The sequence below is a fragment of the Neovison vison genome, chromosome 12 (genome assembly GCF_020171115.1).
Source record: "Neovison vison isolate M4711 chromosome 12, ASM_NN_V1, whole genome shotgun sequence".
NCBI lineage: Eukaryota > Metazoa > Chordata > Mammalia > Carnivora > Mustelidae > Neogale > Neogale vison.
In genome coordinates, this window is record NC_058102.1 from 115588112 (window position 1) to 115602886 (window position 14775).

General features: G+C 39.2%; 1 protein-coding gene across 13 annotated transcripts in view; it reads left to right on the plus strand.

Moving 5' to 3' along the window:
• PARD3 (par-3 family cell polarity regulator) overlaps positions 1-14775 on the plus strand; it is a 659680-nt gene that overhangs the window by 624921 nt on the left and 19984 nt on the right. For all 13 annotated transcript variants that reach the window (XM_044228092.1, XM_044228102.1, XM_044228097.1 and 10 more), the window contains one exon: positions 14261-14381. In XM_044228092.1, coding sequence (XP_044084027.1) covers positions 14261-14381 — 121 coding nt within the window. The remainder of the gene's footprint in view (positions 1-14260; positions 14382-14775) is intronic.

A 14775-nucleotide genomic window follows, 5' to 3' on the forward strand; every position in this document is an offset into this window, starting at 1 on the left:
TTGTGACAAGATAGGTTCTTGAGTTGTGACCTGTATACCACTCTGGTGGGAGATGTTCATAACGGGGGAGGCTACGCACGTGTGGGGCAGGAGGTCTATGGGAAATCTCTGTACCCTCCTCTCAGTTTTGCTCTGAACCTAAAAATCCTCTAAAAAATAAATCTTAAAAAAATAAAAAGACTACAGAGGGCGGAAAAAATTAGAGACAGGCTCTAAGAACACTAAGCCAAAGAAAAACCAAGAATGTCATAGAAGAAAGGAAATGTAATCACAGTGCTCCATTAGAATTAGTAATGAACAATATTTATATACGTAATATAAATACTAAAAAAAGCATTTAAAAGTTCTGCTAGAACTGGATCGAGAGGACGTGGGACATGAAAACAGGGAGTGGAGAATGGGATTGCTGTGTATGAGAGAGTTAGTGCTTCTTCTACCTTCACAGGAAATCAACAAATAATGTTTAAAATTCTTCAGAAAAACGTAGTGAAATGCCAGAGGTATTTGGGGGTAGATAGGGATTATTGTTAAATCTCTAGCTTTTGTTTTATGTAATAAATCATATTGATAATTTACTTTTAGTAATATTGAGCATAGTATTAAAAATCACTAATTATATGGAAGAAAGTGAGCTGAGAATCATCAACAAGAGTCTATCACAAACCAGGAATTGTGATTGATCCATTCTGCTATCTGAGGTTGAATTAAAAAGAAATGTTGTAGAAAACAGTGAAAAGCCTTAGAAATATTTAGCTTGGGATTGGGTAGTCAGAGGGACACGAGGCGATGAAGCAGAAGATACTTTAAGACTTTTAGTTAGCAGTTAAAAATATCAACCCTACACATGCAAGTGTTGCTTTGAAAAATGTAATTTACAAAAAAATGATGCAGGTCATTTTCAAAATCTATCAATAATTCCAAACCAATATGGTCACATTTTTTGTTTCTAATAATTTAATTGAATGTGAAATGAGAAGTTAAACTGATCAGTTTCTATCTCATTTATTTTCTCTATCCAGATAAATTATTTATAAGTTGGGACATGGCCAGATTGTAAACTGAAGGAAAGCCTAAAAAATTTTTAGCTAATAATTATGAAGTTAATTAAGACATAAATAGACATAAAAAAATTACCTGTCAATAGTAGTATTCCAATGATATTTAAAATGTTTATAAATCAGTAATATGTGCAAGTTCTTTATTTGGGCACATCCAGTGTTCTGTTTTCTTAGAAGACTAATAAATATGTTTCTGCTTTTATTCTAGTTCTCAGAAACCTTTCAGTTAGCCAGTCATGGAATCACAGGCTGTGTATCTCCTGTTACATTATTTTCCATTTTAAAACATTCCAGGAAAGCCATATAGAATTTATCCATAATTGGGAATTGACATGAGCATTAAACAGCATATTGCATTGGAATTTTTATCTTAGAAAAAAAAATAGCTTAGGTTCGTATAGTATTTTGCAATTATGCTGTCATTAAGGACAAAGAATGCAAAAAAAAACAAAAAGAATGTTAGTCTTGAATTCTATGTAATCATTTCATGATTAAAGAATTAAAATAATGGTTCTATAATTAGTTTCTATGCTTGTATGATAAAACCTCTCTAATATGAAAAGGAACATGATAATCATTTTATTTTGTCATCAAAACCCATCAGGTTTTGTAATTTAATTTCCATTGCTTTCTTATTTCAAATTTTCATAATGTACTCCTGATTTTCACTCTTCTTTTCACTCTCTAGAATTTTCACCTGTGCTCCCGAATTCCTTTGCTCTTTATTCAGACACTCAAACGTATATTTTAGTTTGAAGCACCGACTTTAACTGTGGGTCACAACTGGCTAACCTTCATATCCCCAGTGGTTTTATTAAATGAAGAACCTGATCCATAAACTTTCTTCAGCTCTCTAACCTAATAGAATACCTTCTATGTCCTTGCCATTTATTAGACGATTTATGAAAATCATACAATCTATGAAAAGAAAGTGCACTTGGGTCATTATGTCCAAATTATAACTGCGTCTTGCATCGTGGAAAGAGAAATGTCATATATGGTTTCTTAGAGGCAGTAACATTGTGTTTTCAAGAATGAGTTTAAATTCATAGATATGCCTGGAAAACATTTTCTCTCCCACCATTTATTTGTTTAAAGCCCCAGAGTAGTCAGCTTGGGAGTGAGGAAGACTTGAGGCACACTGCTTCTCTCCCCCTGCCCCCTTTGCCCATTTTCCTCTAAGGGCCTGGGGAGGTTCATCCTGGCTTCTCGCACCTTCTCTGGGGTCTTAAGCTCCAACACTCCATCTCACAACAGTCAAAGCTCACTTGTTAGAAAGTTTTATGAGAACATGATTTCTGAAGTGAAAACTTTGATCAATCATTTTTCATTGATGGTCCTTTAAAGCTTGCTAAATAATGTTACTTTGTGCTAAGTTTTAAGTAAATGCCTCATCAGAGGTGTGACTGCAATAGATTTAGCAATCTTTCTGGGTAGAAAACAACTTGGATTATTTCTGTAGAAATTTACTAGTCAGGAAAAACGACCTCAGGCTCATAATAGAATGTCTTTTCTTGTGTATTTATTGTTGGGTCCTGAAATTATGTATGTCCGTGCACGTGTGTTTTCTTTGTAGCTGGACGAATTCCCCTCGAAAAAGTAAAGCTAAATTTTTCTCACTCCTGCCTGAGACCAGTGACAGGCTAATAAGGAAGAGTGATGATAGTAATAAAATGGGGTGAGGGGTACATTCCTGAGATTTTGCTGCTTATGAAATGATAGCCCTGTTACCGAATGACCACACAGGGACCCAGGGTAAGATCTAGTCCCCAGTCTTTCTGATGGAGAGAGGTGACCCTCCCTGTGACTCATCACATCAGAAGCAAATGCAGTATTAACAGCTTTGGTGACTACCTTTTTAACCCAGAAAACGTAGCTGTATGTTTTTAATTTGTTATGATTTATTACACTGAAATTGGTGTGAAATGGACAACAAATCATGGGTGTCAAAATCTGAAAATGAATTTTATCAGCTGAGGAAAGTGAGTGCCTTTGGGATTTGCATAAGTTTCTCATAATTCTTTTCATATTACAAGTGATGAGCAAAACTGTGAAAATAAACTGAAAATGACATGATATTTCCTAAGTAGCTAATTTCACATGTACATATAGACACATATAAATATAGCCATTTAGCCTCACGTTAGACTTTTTCTGTAATTCAAAGTAAAAACCTTAAATATTAACATCATTGTCACATCTCACAAAGGTATGAGATTGTCTATAGAAAAATTATACATTATAGCAAAGTATATACCAATTTTGCTTTTTCACTGTTCAAACTAGGAAAAGAGAATTTATAACTATTCACCAGTATAAAATGATGATTAAAGAAAGATCTATCCCTAAATTTCGAATGTTATGAATATATCCATATAGTGTAATATATATATTATGTACAAATGTATAATGTATAAATACCCTTCAGCATTGGGGAAAAAAAAGTTCCCCGTGTTAGGAACTAACTTTGCATGCATAATTAATTGGAGCACCATATTCCTACTTCACAACCAGAAGAGAAATTGAATTCAGGTGTTTGGTGAACATATGGGGGATTTACTGTGAATTTATGACCTGTGGTTTGAGTGTAAAACCCCAAGATACTTGCTGATAAAACTTAATGAAGCTTGTGCAAAGGAGCTATTTTTATTTGTAGTTTGGTAATTGATACATTTCTAGGGTTAACCCTCCCAGCCTTTCCCCCATTTCTCATAAATCTCCCAGCCTGAGAGAGAGAGCTGGAGGAGAAAAAGCCCTCGTCTTCTGAGCCAGAAGACTAGTGCTTACCTACCGTGAAAATTCAGATACGCTTTTCCACAGCATTTCAGTCCATTCCTTCCTCCCTTCCCATTTAATCTAGCAATTTCTGCATTTCCACCTGCACAGGTAACAGGAGGCAAACCCAAGTGCCATGGGAGGCAGCATTCCAGGTTCCTCTAAGAGAAGCAAAAACTTTCAAAGAGGCGTGACGTCACTTGACTCTGTCCTAAGAAAGCAAAGATGGAGGCACAGTGTAACTCCTCATTAAAATTTCGGCAACAAACGCATGACCATTTCCAGGTTCCTCACCCAGGAATCAGCCTGCCACACACACGTCCTACAATACCACTCTGCTGCTCTCTTCCTAGGTTTGTTCCACGAATGCTGAGTGCCAAGAAAGAAAACCCATGCAAGGGCTCCGTTTTAACATACGGGGTGTAATGGGTTTAATGAGAAACCTGTGTTTGCTCACTAATTTACAGCAATTAGGAACTCAGTTCTGACATCTGTAGATTCTAACTATTTGGCGATTACAAGATCAGGAAGAGTTGATGCAGTTACTAATCAGTGTAGAGAAACAGCTCGGTGAGAGTAATGAGACATACCGTCAGTCTCTCGATGGCACTGGCCCCTAGGAGTTGTGTTGGTAACGCTTTTCAGTTCAGTGACATTTCCTCCCAACACTGTAGTCATCACTGTTCAGGAACCTGTTTGTATCCACTTTATCATGCTGACAATCTGTCTGTTTTGAAAGGATTACAACTCCGTACATCGGTGCGTGACATCACAGTAAGACATTGCTTAATGATCTGAGACGCTTGTGGTCATTGCTGGCTGCCTGTTTCTAAAGTTGTGTGACAGGTCTGCCCTACATATGTTTCCTTGGGTGTCACTTTTTTACCTTCTCTGGTCCTAGTGTCTGTTTTAAGTGACATCCATGAAATAACTGAATTTTAGACTTGCCACTGGTACAGATGAAGGGACTAAAAGTTTTTCCTTCTCTGGGATGCAGGAAGAATTAGTCATTGGACAAGGAAGGGAAAGGTGCTTTAGTTTTACTCTAGTGAAATATCTTGAAAAGTAATAGTACCCAGGAAGGGTTGTTTACATAACGTACGAGATCTTTAGTCTTTTCATTTGTGGGCAACTACCAAGGAAGTCAAAAAAGAAATACAGGGGCGCCTGGGTGGCTCAGTGGGTTAAGCCGCTGCCTTTGGCTCAGGTCATGATCTCAGGGTCCTGGGATCGAGTCCCGCTTCGGGCGCTCTGCTCAGCAGGGAGCCTGCTTCCTCCTCTCTCTGCCTGCCTCTCGGCCTACTTGTGATCTGTCTATGTCAAATAAATAAATAAAATCTTAAAAAAAAAAAAAAAAAGAAAGAAATACATTTCCCTGAAATAAGTGGCCCTCCTGTGAAGGGCAGGTTATCTACAGACAGCACCGAGGTTCGGAAAAGCCAGAATTCAGGAAAACAGGGTCTTTTGAGTGTCATGAACGGTGTCCTGGATGCTTTAAATTACTCTGGTCTTTGCCTTTGTCAGTGTGCTGGGATGCAGGCCATAATGGTGTTTCAGAAGGCTGGACGGCAAGATCCTGGAGTCTGGGAGATGGTTGGACTTTGAAACACTGGTGGCTGGAGAAGAAAGAGTTCCTTAAGGGGAGAAGTTGGCAGTCAGCAGAGCTCTAAGAGCCCCCCTCGGGTGTAGCATGGGACCCCGGGGGAATGCTAGAAATATGTCATAGGAATATGCGTCAAGGATGGAGTGGCATATCTGAGATCTCAGATAGAATGTGGAAATTGACTTTTGTGATTTTTTTTTTAATTGGGAAAAGAATAATGTCCTTTTGCATTTCCAGTAATTGGATGCCAAGTGCAGGTGTAAAATCCAGTAGCATTTGGAATAGAGTTTTGTACTTAGGCCAAAAAGTAAATTGCTGGGGCTGAGGAGTGTAGAGCAAAAATGGAAAGCCCAAGGGTATAAGCTGATGTGGTTAACAAAATCTTTACTGTGTGTACCTGTGCTTTTTTAAATTTTATTTTTTTTCAGTGTTCCAAGATCCATTGTTTATGCACCACACCCAGTGCTCCATGCAATACATGCCCTCCATAATACCCACCACCAGACTCACCCAACCCATCCCACCAGGCCCCTCCAAAACCCTCAGTTTGTTTCTCAGGGTCCACAGTTTCTTATGGTTTATCTCCCCCTCCGACTTAACCCAATCACTTCTCCTCTCCATCTCCCAATGTCTTCTGTGTCATTCCTAATGCTTCACAAGTAAGTGAAACCATATGATAATTGACTCTCTCTGCTTGACTTATTTCACTCAGCATAATCTCTTCCAGTCCCATTCATGTTGATACAAAAGTTGGGTATTCATCCTTTCTGATGGAGGCATAATACTCCATTGTACATATGGACCATATCTTCTTTATCCATTCGTCTGTTGAAGGGCATCTTGGCTCTTTCCACAGTTTGGCGACTATGGCCACTGGTGCTATGAACACTGGGGACAGATGGTCCTTCTTTTCACTACATCTGTATCTTTGGGATAAATACCCAGTCGTGCAATTGCAGGGTTATAGGGTAGCTCTATTTTTAATTACTTAAGGGATCTCCACACTGTTTTCTGAAGTGACTGCACCAACTTGCATTCCCACCAAGAGTGTGAAAGGGTTCCCCTTTCTCCGCATCCTCTCCAACACTTGTTTCCTGTCCTGTTAATTTTGGCCATTCTAATTGGTGTAAGGTGGTATCTCAGTGTGGTTTTGATTTGAATCTCCCTGATGGCTAATGATGATGAACATTTTTTCATGTGTCTATTAGCCATTTGTATGTCTTCTTTGGAGAAGTGTCTGTTCATGTCTTCTGCCCATTTTTTGACGTGATAATCTGTTTTGCGTGTGTTGAGTTTGAGGAGTTCTTTATAGATCTTGGATATCAGCCCTTTGTCTGTAGTCTGTAGTGTCATTTGCAAATATCTTATCCATTCCGTGGGTTGCCTCTTTTGTTTTGTTGACTGTTTCCTTTGCTGTGCGGAAGCTTTTAGATCTTGACGAAGTCCCAGAAGTTCATTTTCGCTTTTGTTTCCTTTGACTTTGGAAACATATCTTGAAAGAAGTTGCTGTGGCCAATGTCAAAGAGGCTACTGCCTATGTTCTCCTCTAGGATTTTGATAGATTCCTGACTCATGTTGAGGTCTTTTGTCCCTTTCGATTTATAATTTTGTATGGTGTAAGAAAATGGTCAAGTTTCATTCTTCCACACATAGCTGTCCCAATTTTCCCAGCACCATTTATTGAAAAGACTGTCTTTTTTCCACTATATATTTTTTTCCTGCTTTGCCAAAGATTATTTGACCATAGAGTTGGTGGTCCATATCTGGGCTCTCTACTCTGTTCCACTGGTCTATGTATCAGTTTTTATGCCAGTACCATGCTGTCTTTGTGATCACAGCTTTGTAGTAAAGTTTGAAATCAGGCAATGTGATGGCCCCAGTTTTGTTTTTCTTTTTCAACATTTCCTTAGGAATTTGGAGTCTCTTCTGGTTTCATCCAAATTTTAGGATTGTTTGTTCAAGCTCTTTGAATAACGCCAGTGAAATTTTGATTGGGATGGCACTGAAAGTATAGATGCTTCTAGGCAGTATAGACATCTAGGCAGTATAGACATTTTAACAATGTTTATTCTTCCGATCCATGAGCATGGAATGTTTTTCCATCTTTTTGTGTCTTGTTCAATTTCTTTCATTTGTGTTCTGTAGTTCCTCAAGTACAGGTCCTTTACCTCTTTGGTTAGGTTTATTCCCAGGTATCTTATGGTTCTTGGTGTTATAGTAAATGGAATCGATTCTCTAATTTCCCTTTCTATATTTTCATTGTTCTGATTTCTCTACATTGTACCTGTTCTTTTGTAAATTGGGGATTTGAAGGACATATGTTAAGTCCCAGACTCTGGACAAACTAAGTAAAACCAGTTTTAACCACAAATATCTCTCTGAGTTATGTCACATCCTGGTGGGTCACCCATCTCTGCCAGGAAGAGAAACTGGGAGTGATCCCATGAGTTCAGTTTTACTGAATGACCTGGCTGGCAGGTCTATTTTCACCATACTTTGAGAAAACACTCACATGGCGGATTTGGTCTCATGAAGACTGATTTTCAGAGCTCACAGAACCAGAGTGGGTACGTTGGGTGCAGTGATGAGGAAATTGACTGAAGGAGTCACCCTAAACAATTGGGTAGATTTCCATGGAGTGTTCTTGGCAATATACTGGTGTTCAGAGGAAAGCTCATTTGATTGGTTTCTTGTGTTAAGATCTGGCAGTAACCATCTTTCAGGGACATCTTCTGCAATAGTATTTACTTTGTGCAGTTTTTCTCAGAGAGAAGAACTTTGGAGTGACTAACCATATAAATGACAGTGGTAAAATTCATTCATAAAATATGATTCCTCTCTTGATTCTGCTCTTTGAAGCAGCAAGCTTTTCCAACAGGCAATATTTGTTTGCAGCCATGGGCAGGGCTTAGGTCTTTGTGCTTCTAGGCAACTTTATTCCATTTAATACCTATGTATGGCCAGCCCACCCCCACCCCCACCCCCGCCACTCTTCCAGCACTAAGGTGATGTGGTGGTGGTTGTGGCAAGTGTTTGTGTCTATATGTAGGTGTGTGTGTTTAAAGGAAAGAGGTTTAGAGTGTCTATTATCTTTTGTTGCAATGGAGCACAAGAAAACAAACCCACCGTGCAATCACATTTCAAACCCCTATTTGCATCACATCCATGAGCATCCTGTGGGTAAAATCAAGACACATGGTCAAGGCCAACATCAAAGGGTATTAGTGCTATTGCTGTATAACAAATCCGCACAGTCTTAACAGCTTCTTCTATCAGTTTCTGTGGATCTGGGGTCCAGCAACGGCTCAGCTGAATCCTCTGCTCAGGGTCTCATCCAAGTACAATCAAAGAGTCAGCCAGATTGGGGTCTCACTGGGAGGCTCCACTAGGGAAAGAAACATTTGATTCCCTGCTCCCGGAGTTGTTGACAGCATTCTGTTCTCTGCAGCTGTAGGATTCAGGGCTGCTTTCTTCTTCAAAGCCAGAAGAGAGAGATATAGACCTGCAAGATGGACACTGCATACTTATATACTCACACAAATGTAATCATATCCATTCCTTGACTTTTATTCCATTTCATTGATAGAAGCAAGTCACAGGCCCTGCCCATACTCAGCGGTGGAGAGTTGTGCAAAGGTGTGAATATGTGGAAGGGGGATCGTGGGGCCACTGCCACTCTAAAGTCTGTCCGTGACAAGTATTTATGTAACAGTTTACCCTGCCACAGGAACGTGACTTGCAGAATATGAATATATATATTTATATATATAATATTATTATATATTATATATTAATATATTGTGTATATTAATATATATTGCAGAATATAAATATATTTATATATTATAAAATATAAATATATAAAAATATATTATTATTTATTTTTATTATATATGTATATATAAATACATATTTATTATATATAAATAAATATATAAAATAAATATAAATATAAATTTATATATAATATATTTATAATATTTAATTATTGTGATTAAGTCATGATCTTAAGAAAGAGAAACACATGCACATGTAAGTTATAAACACTGTAAAACAATATTTTCTGGTAGAATCAGAAGATGGAAGGAAAGGAGAGGATATTACAGAAAGAAAGATTTGAGTGAATATATCCCCCTCCCTTGTCTTGTGCTAGACATGATAATCACCTCTCCATTCTGGGCACCATGGAAAGCCTGCCACAGTTCGTTCTTTCCCTTCTGTCTTCCCCATTCCATATCATGGTTTCCTTCCTTCTATGGGAAAACTAGTGTATTCCAAGGTGGTACTTCTTGCTCAAAAAAAAAAAAAAATAGTGGTCGTTATCCCTTCCAGTGAATTCTGGATCTTAAAGCTGTGCCCTCTGTTCCAGCTTTCCAGATTTCTTTTGCATAATTAAAATGCAAATGTTAAGGTATTTTTACTCCATAAAGAATTAATCAGTCACATCACAACCCCCTCTCTCTCAGCATATGTTGGTCTGAAAAGATAGGTCAGACCTCCAGCCAGGGCAGTAGACCCAGCGTTAGATCAGAAGGAGCAGACAGCTTTGGAGAGGCAAGACTAGATGGAAATGCCTAGTTGTCTTTTTTTTTTAAAAAATATTTTTGTTTCTTGGGCCTGTTACTGGGAGATCACTGGCCTTATCTTGGTGCAGTGGAAGTAAATAGCCTAGAAAAGCAACGTATGAAACAGGCAGCATCTGCAGAATACAAAATAGAGGTTGCAAGCTAGCTGCCCACAGACCTATTTGGTTTGGTTTTTTGTTTTGTCTCACCTTAGCTCAAAAAAAAAGAAAGTAAGCCAGCATTTAAAATTCAGAAAATAAGGGAGAAAACTATAGTTCTGGCTTCTCTGTAAAGAAAAAAAAAATAGAAGGCAATGCTAGGCTCACATCCCTTCAGGACAACAATCTACTGAAACCAAGTAAGGGACCCCCTTTCCTGATGAAGCGTATTACTCCCATTTGTCACAGAACCCACATGGGTGCTCCCAAGGCCATCGGCTTTCCTTCCGTCCTTAGTTAATTGCCCCACGGGCCTGGGAATTTGTCCCACCTATGACGTTTACAGGCTGAATTATTTCCTAAGTGGTGTCCATATGGCACCTGCAGTGCTTTTGAATACATACAGATTCCTAGGACCCGCCCACGACTCACTGACTCAGAATCTCTCCAGGTGAGTCTTTGTCAATCAGCATCTTTAAGCAAATGCCCTGCATGATTCTCATGGACACAAGAGAGCGCCTGTTGATGTTTCTTTTCTCACTCACTGGACCTAAGGCCATGGTCAGATAGCATGCCTGCAGGGCTCAGGCACAGGACAGACTCCAGAGCTTACGGGCACATAAGATTGTTGCTACAGTTGGCTACTTTTGCAAAGCACGTTCCAGTGGTCCATTCTGAAGGCTATAAAGCCTAGCACTCTGTGTGATCTTCCTCTGATAGGAGAGGGTACAAACACCATGTAATTATGAATAGAAAAGATTTGAGTTCCATACAATTAAGGGTTACACTGTTCATGCCAGACTAGGAATCTCCATAGTGGGTGAGCCAATGTATCCTTGTTTTAGTGCTGTCAGAAAGACTTCCAGATAATTACTGAACCAAAACAAACCACCATCAGTTAGTTGAAAATTTATATATACACACACATAAAAGTATAAAAGAAAGTTCCAGTTGGACTAAAAAAAATGTATAAGGGAAGACTGTGTTGATGTTAGACTTAAATTGTCTTGTGTCTGTGGGAATTCTTATGAAAAAACTATCTCTGGTATGCCTGGGTGGCTCAGTCGGTTAAGAATCTGCCTTCAGCTCAGGTCATGATTCCAGAGTTCCAGGATCGAGTCCCATCTCTGGTTCCCTAATCAGCGGGGAGTCTGCTTCTCCCTCTGCCTGCTGCTCCCCTGCTTGTGTGCACGTTCTCTCTCTCTCTCTGGCAAATAAATAAATAAAATCTTTTTTAAGAAGGAAAAGAAAAAACCATCTCTGTAATTGTCCTCTTCATCCCTCGTTTCTGTAGAAGTTATGATTTACTAGCTTCTCATTAAGAGTTGTATTGTCTCTCTCACCCATCTGCTAACTCCTGTGGCATCTTTGTTATTCCCCCACACATAAAATAATGAGCAACCTAAATTGTCAATGAACCTAAATATAAGTTGATTGGGATGTGTAGACCTCAGCCACTAATGCTAATGAATATTTAAAATTTCCTTTGGCTTTCTTGGCAGAAGAGCCAACCAAGAACTTTAGAAGTCCAAGTGTGAATTATTGGCCCATTATAGACTGGCCTGAGAAACAGAGCGAGCAGTTGCAAGGGATTCATTCTTGAAGCCAGGATTTCACCTTCAGACTGCCAACTGTTGTCCCCAAGGATGCTTGATGGTCGTCCAGTCTTTGGAAGTCATCATCAATCATGAAAACCATTGCGGCCTGTTTTTCAATTTCAATCCTTAATGTGGCTTTGCTAGTCTTAGGCAAGTGGGTTGCCATTCTCTAGAGCAAAGGAAGAAAGGAAGCGAAGGAAAAGGAAGTGAAGCAGTGTCTCAACAGCTGCTGAGATTTGAAATAAGGGCAGAAGTGACTTCCAGAACTTGGCTGTTACTGTGAAAAACATTGAGGTCACCAGAATTTAAAATTAAGGACACTGGGTCAACTTCCTGTGTTGGGAGATTTGCACTTTCAATTAACCACAAATAGTAGGAGATCAGTTTTCATCAGTGGTTTGGACTTCATGAACCTGATAATTATAGGGTTAAAACTGTCTATGCTACATGAAAATAACAGGGAAATATTTCTAGTCAGACCTGTAAAATATTTTGTCAGTCAAGCCTCCTACGATCCTCATATTAAAAGCTATGGAAAGTATTCCAGGAACAAAAAAGTCACAGTTGGAGAAACAGCAGTGAGATTAACGAATGCTCACTTCCTATCTCAGGAACTATCTTGGTGCCTGCATTATCACAGCTTCACATGGAGAGCAGGAGTTGCAGGGATTGGGTACTATGTTGGGAAGCCATTACTGAAAGTGCATGTGTTCAAAAATATAAGATGCTTTATATGTTTCTTGAAAACCAGTGGGAATAACAACCTGCTCAGCTTGAGAGTATGGAGGGGAAGTTTTAAGCAGTATCCCCAGACGTGGGCTGAAGCCTTGTCAAGTAGCACATTGTACAGACCCATTAGCCTTTAATGTTCTCAGGGCGATCTGTTCAAAATATTTGTCAGAATTAAAAAGGGAACACAGGGTTTTATTGACTGAAAAAATAATGAAACTGGGAGTATTGACAGAAGGTTCCAGAAGCTCTAATAAAATTAATAGCAACAAAAAGATGATAGGAATCTACCTAGTAGATTAAATGATGAAAGACTATCCCATATTCTTGGAAGATGTTCGTATTGTCCTGTATATGAATATTTTCAATCTGAGATCCTTAAACCCTTAGAATTTTTCAAAACACATGGAATCATATGAAGATATATATTAGAGAATTTTATGTACTCCACTGTGGCAGACTTCCTCTTTCCAAGCTACCTCTGACAGATTACATGACCCAGGGCGGGTGTGCAGCTAGAGGAACTCAGAATCATAGCGAGTAACCAGGGTAGCATGTTTTCAGTGAAGAGACCCCGTCCTCTAGGAGCTGATAGCTCTCCTTTCTGTGAGCAGCTTGGAGGGTATAGTTGATAAATACAAGGCTTGATTCTCACCCTCAAGGAGTCCGATGTGTCACTGGGGAGACCGCATGTACCTAATGTGCTTGAATAGCTCTCCTGATAGGACATGACTTCGTCCTCAGGGGATAACATAGACCAAAAGTGCCATGAGATTTAAGATTGTTTTAACTTGGCCATCTCTGCAACTCTTGCCAAAGACTGTTTTTAAAATCTGTATGATTTTATAAAGCAGGGGCTCTGGAGTCTGATACACGTTTTACTAAGGGACATAACACGGCACAGCAAAATCAGGGATGGACTGGGCTCCAGAAGAATCTGAATTCCAGCCTCCCCTCCCTGTTGATGGGGAGACTGCAGACAAGTCACGAAAGTCAGTTTCTACGTGTGTGTGTGTGTGTGTGTGTGTGTGTGTGTGGTGAGAGAGAGAAATACTACCATCTGTACCTATCTTAAAAGCTTTTTGTGAGAATTAAAATTTAATGCTATCAAAAAAGAAGGCATCATTATTATTAGCTAACAGGTGAAATCAAACTGCCACCCCAAGTTATTTTTTAAATGCTTGTCCTTTATGCTGTGAGACATGCCTTTTGTATATAGATAACTCCTAAACAGAAACTTTATATGATGGCATTATGAAAATAATACTGCACGTTCTTGAGTCTGTGTTGTTACTTGGTTGTTATTTGGTTGTTGCAACTAGGATATTTAGAGCAGAAATGATTATCATGTCCAATTCATATGTATATAAAACCCCACACCTCAGAGGTATTAAGTGCCTTAGTCTGAGAAGGCGGGGGAGCGAGGATGGGACCCTGGTATTTCTGTCTCTTAATGCAATGTCCTTTCCAAAAAAATGTGGCTGCCAACACCTTGCCAGATTACAGAAAGGAAATGAAGCTTTTAAAGTACTGCATAAAACAGGAATGTCTAAAAATACTGCTTGCCCTCTGGAATATCTGAAGTAAGTCTTCAATAATTCTTAATCATAAGAACAAAATGAAAGCCTTTTAAGTGCCCAGATATTGTTGTATAAACTCCCTGCCTCTTAAACGGTGTCATTCCACAGCCGGCTGCCATTTCCTTCCCCTAGCAACTGTGTATCACAGATCGTATCTCTGAAGGGTGTTCATTGCTGCCCCTTCTCTCTTTTAGCAACAGATCAACTCCTAGCAACCATGATCGGATACAGCGTCTACGGCAAGAATTTCAGCAAGCGAAGCAGGATGAAGACGTAGAAGATCGGCGACGTACCTATAGCTTTGAGCAACCCTGGGTGAGTGTGCGGTTCGGCGGCACAGAGAACAGTCTGACAACTTGCCTGCAGTAAAGAGCCACTGAGCTCTGACCTTCGTCCTTTATGAAACAAGACAAGATGGAGCCAAATTCCTTTGACCTTTAACATATTGACCTTTTCCTCATTTCCATCTGGGTTTCATCATTGCTAATTTCATTTTATATCTTGTTGCACCATCTGTCCATTGCATAATCAGTTGCATTTGCCTTATGACAAGACATAGCCAAGGGAGTCTTGCTCTCAACTATGCACTTTTTTTTAACTTTAGTAAATATTTTTCTATATACATTTTCTCAGAATTAGACCCAGAATAAATTAGTTCAACACATGGCTATTGTGTATCTACTATACACGAAGTATAGTATTTAGGAAT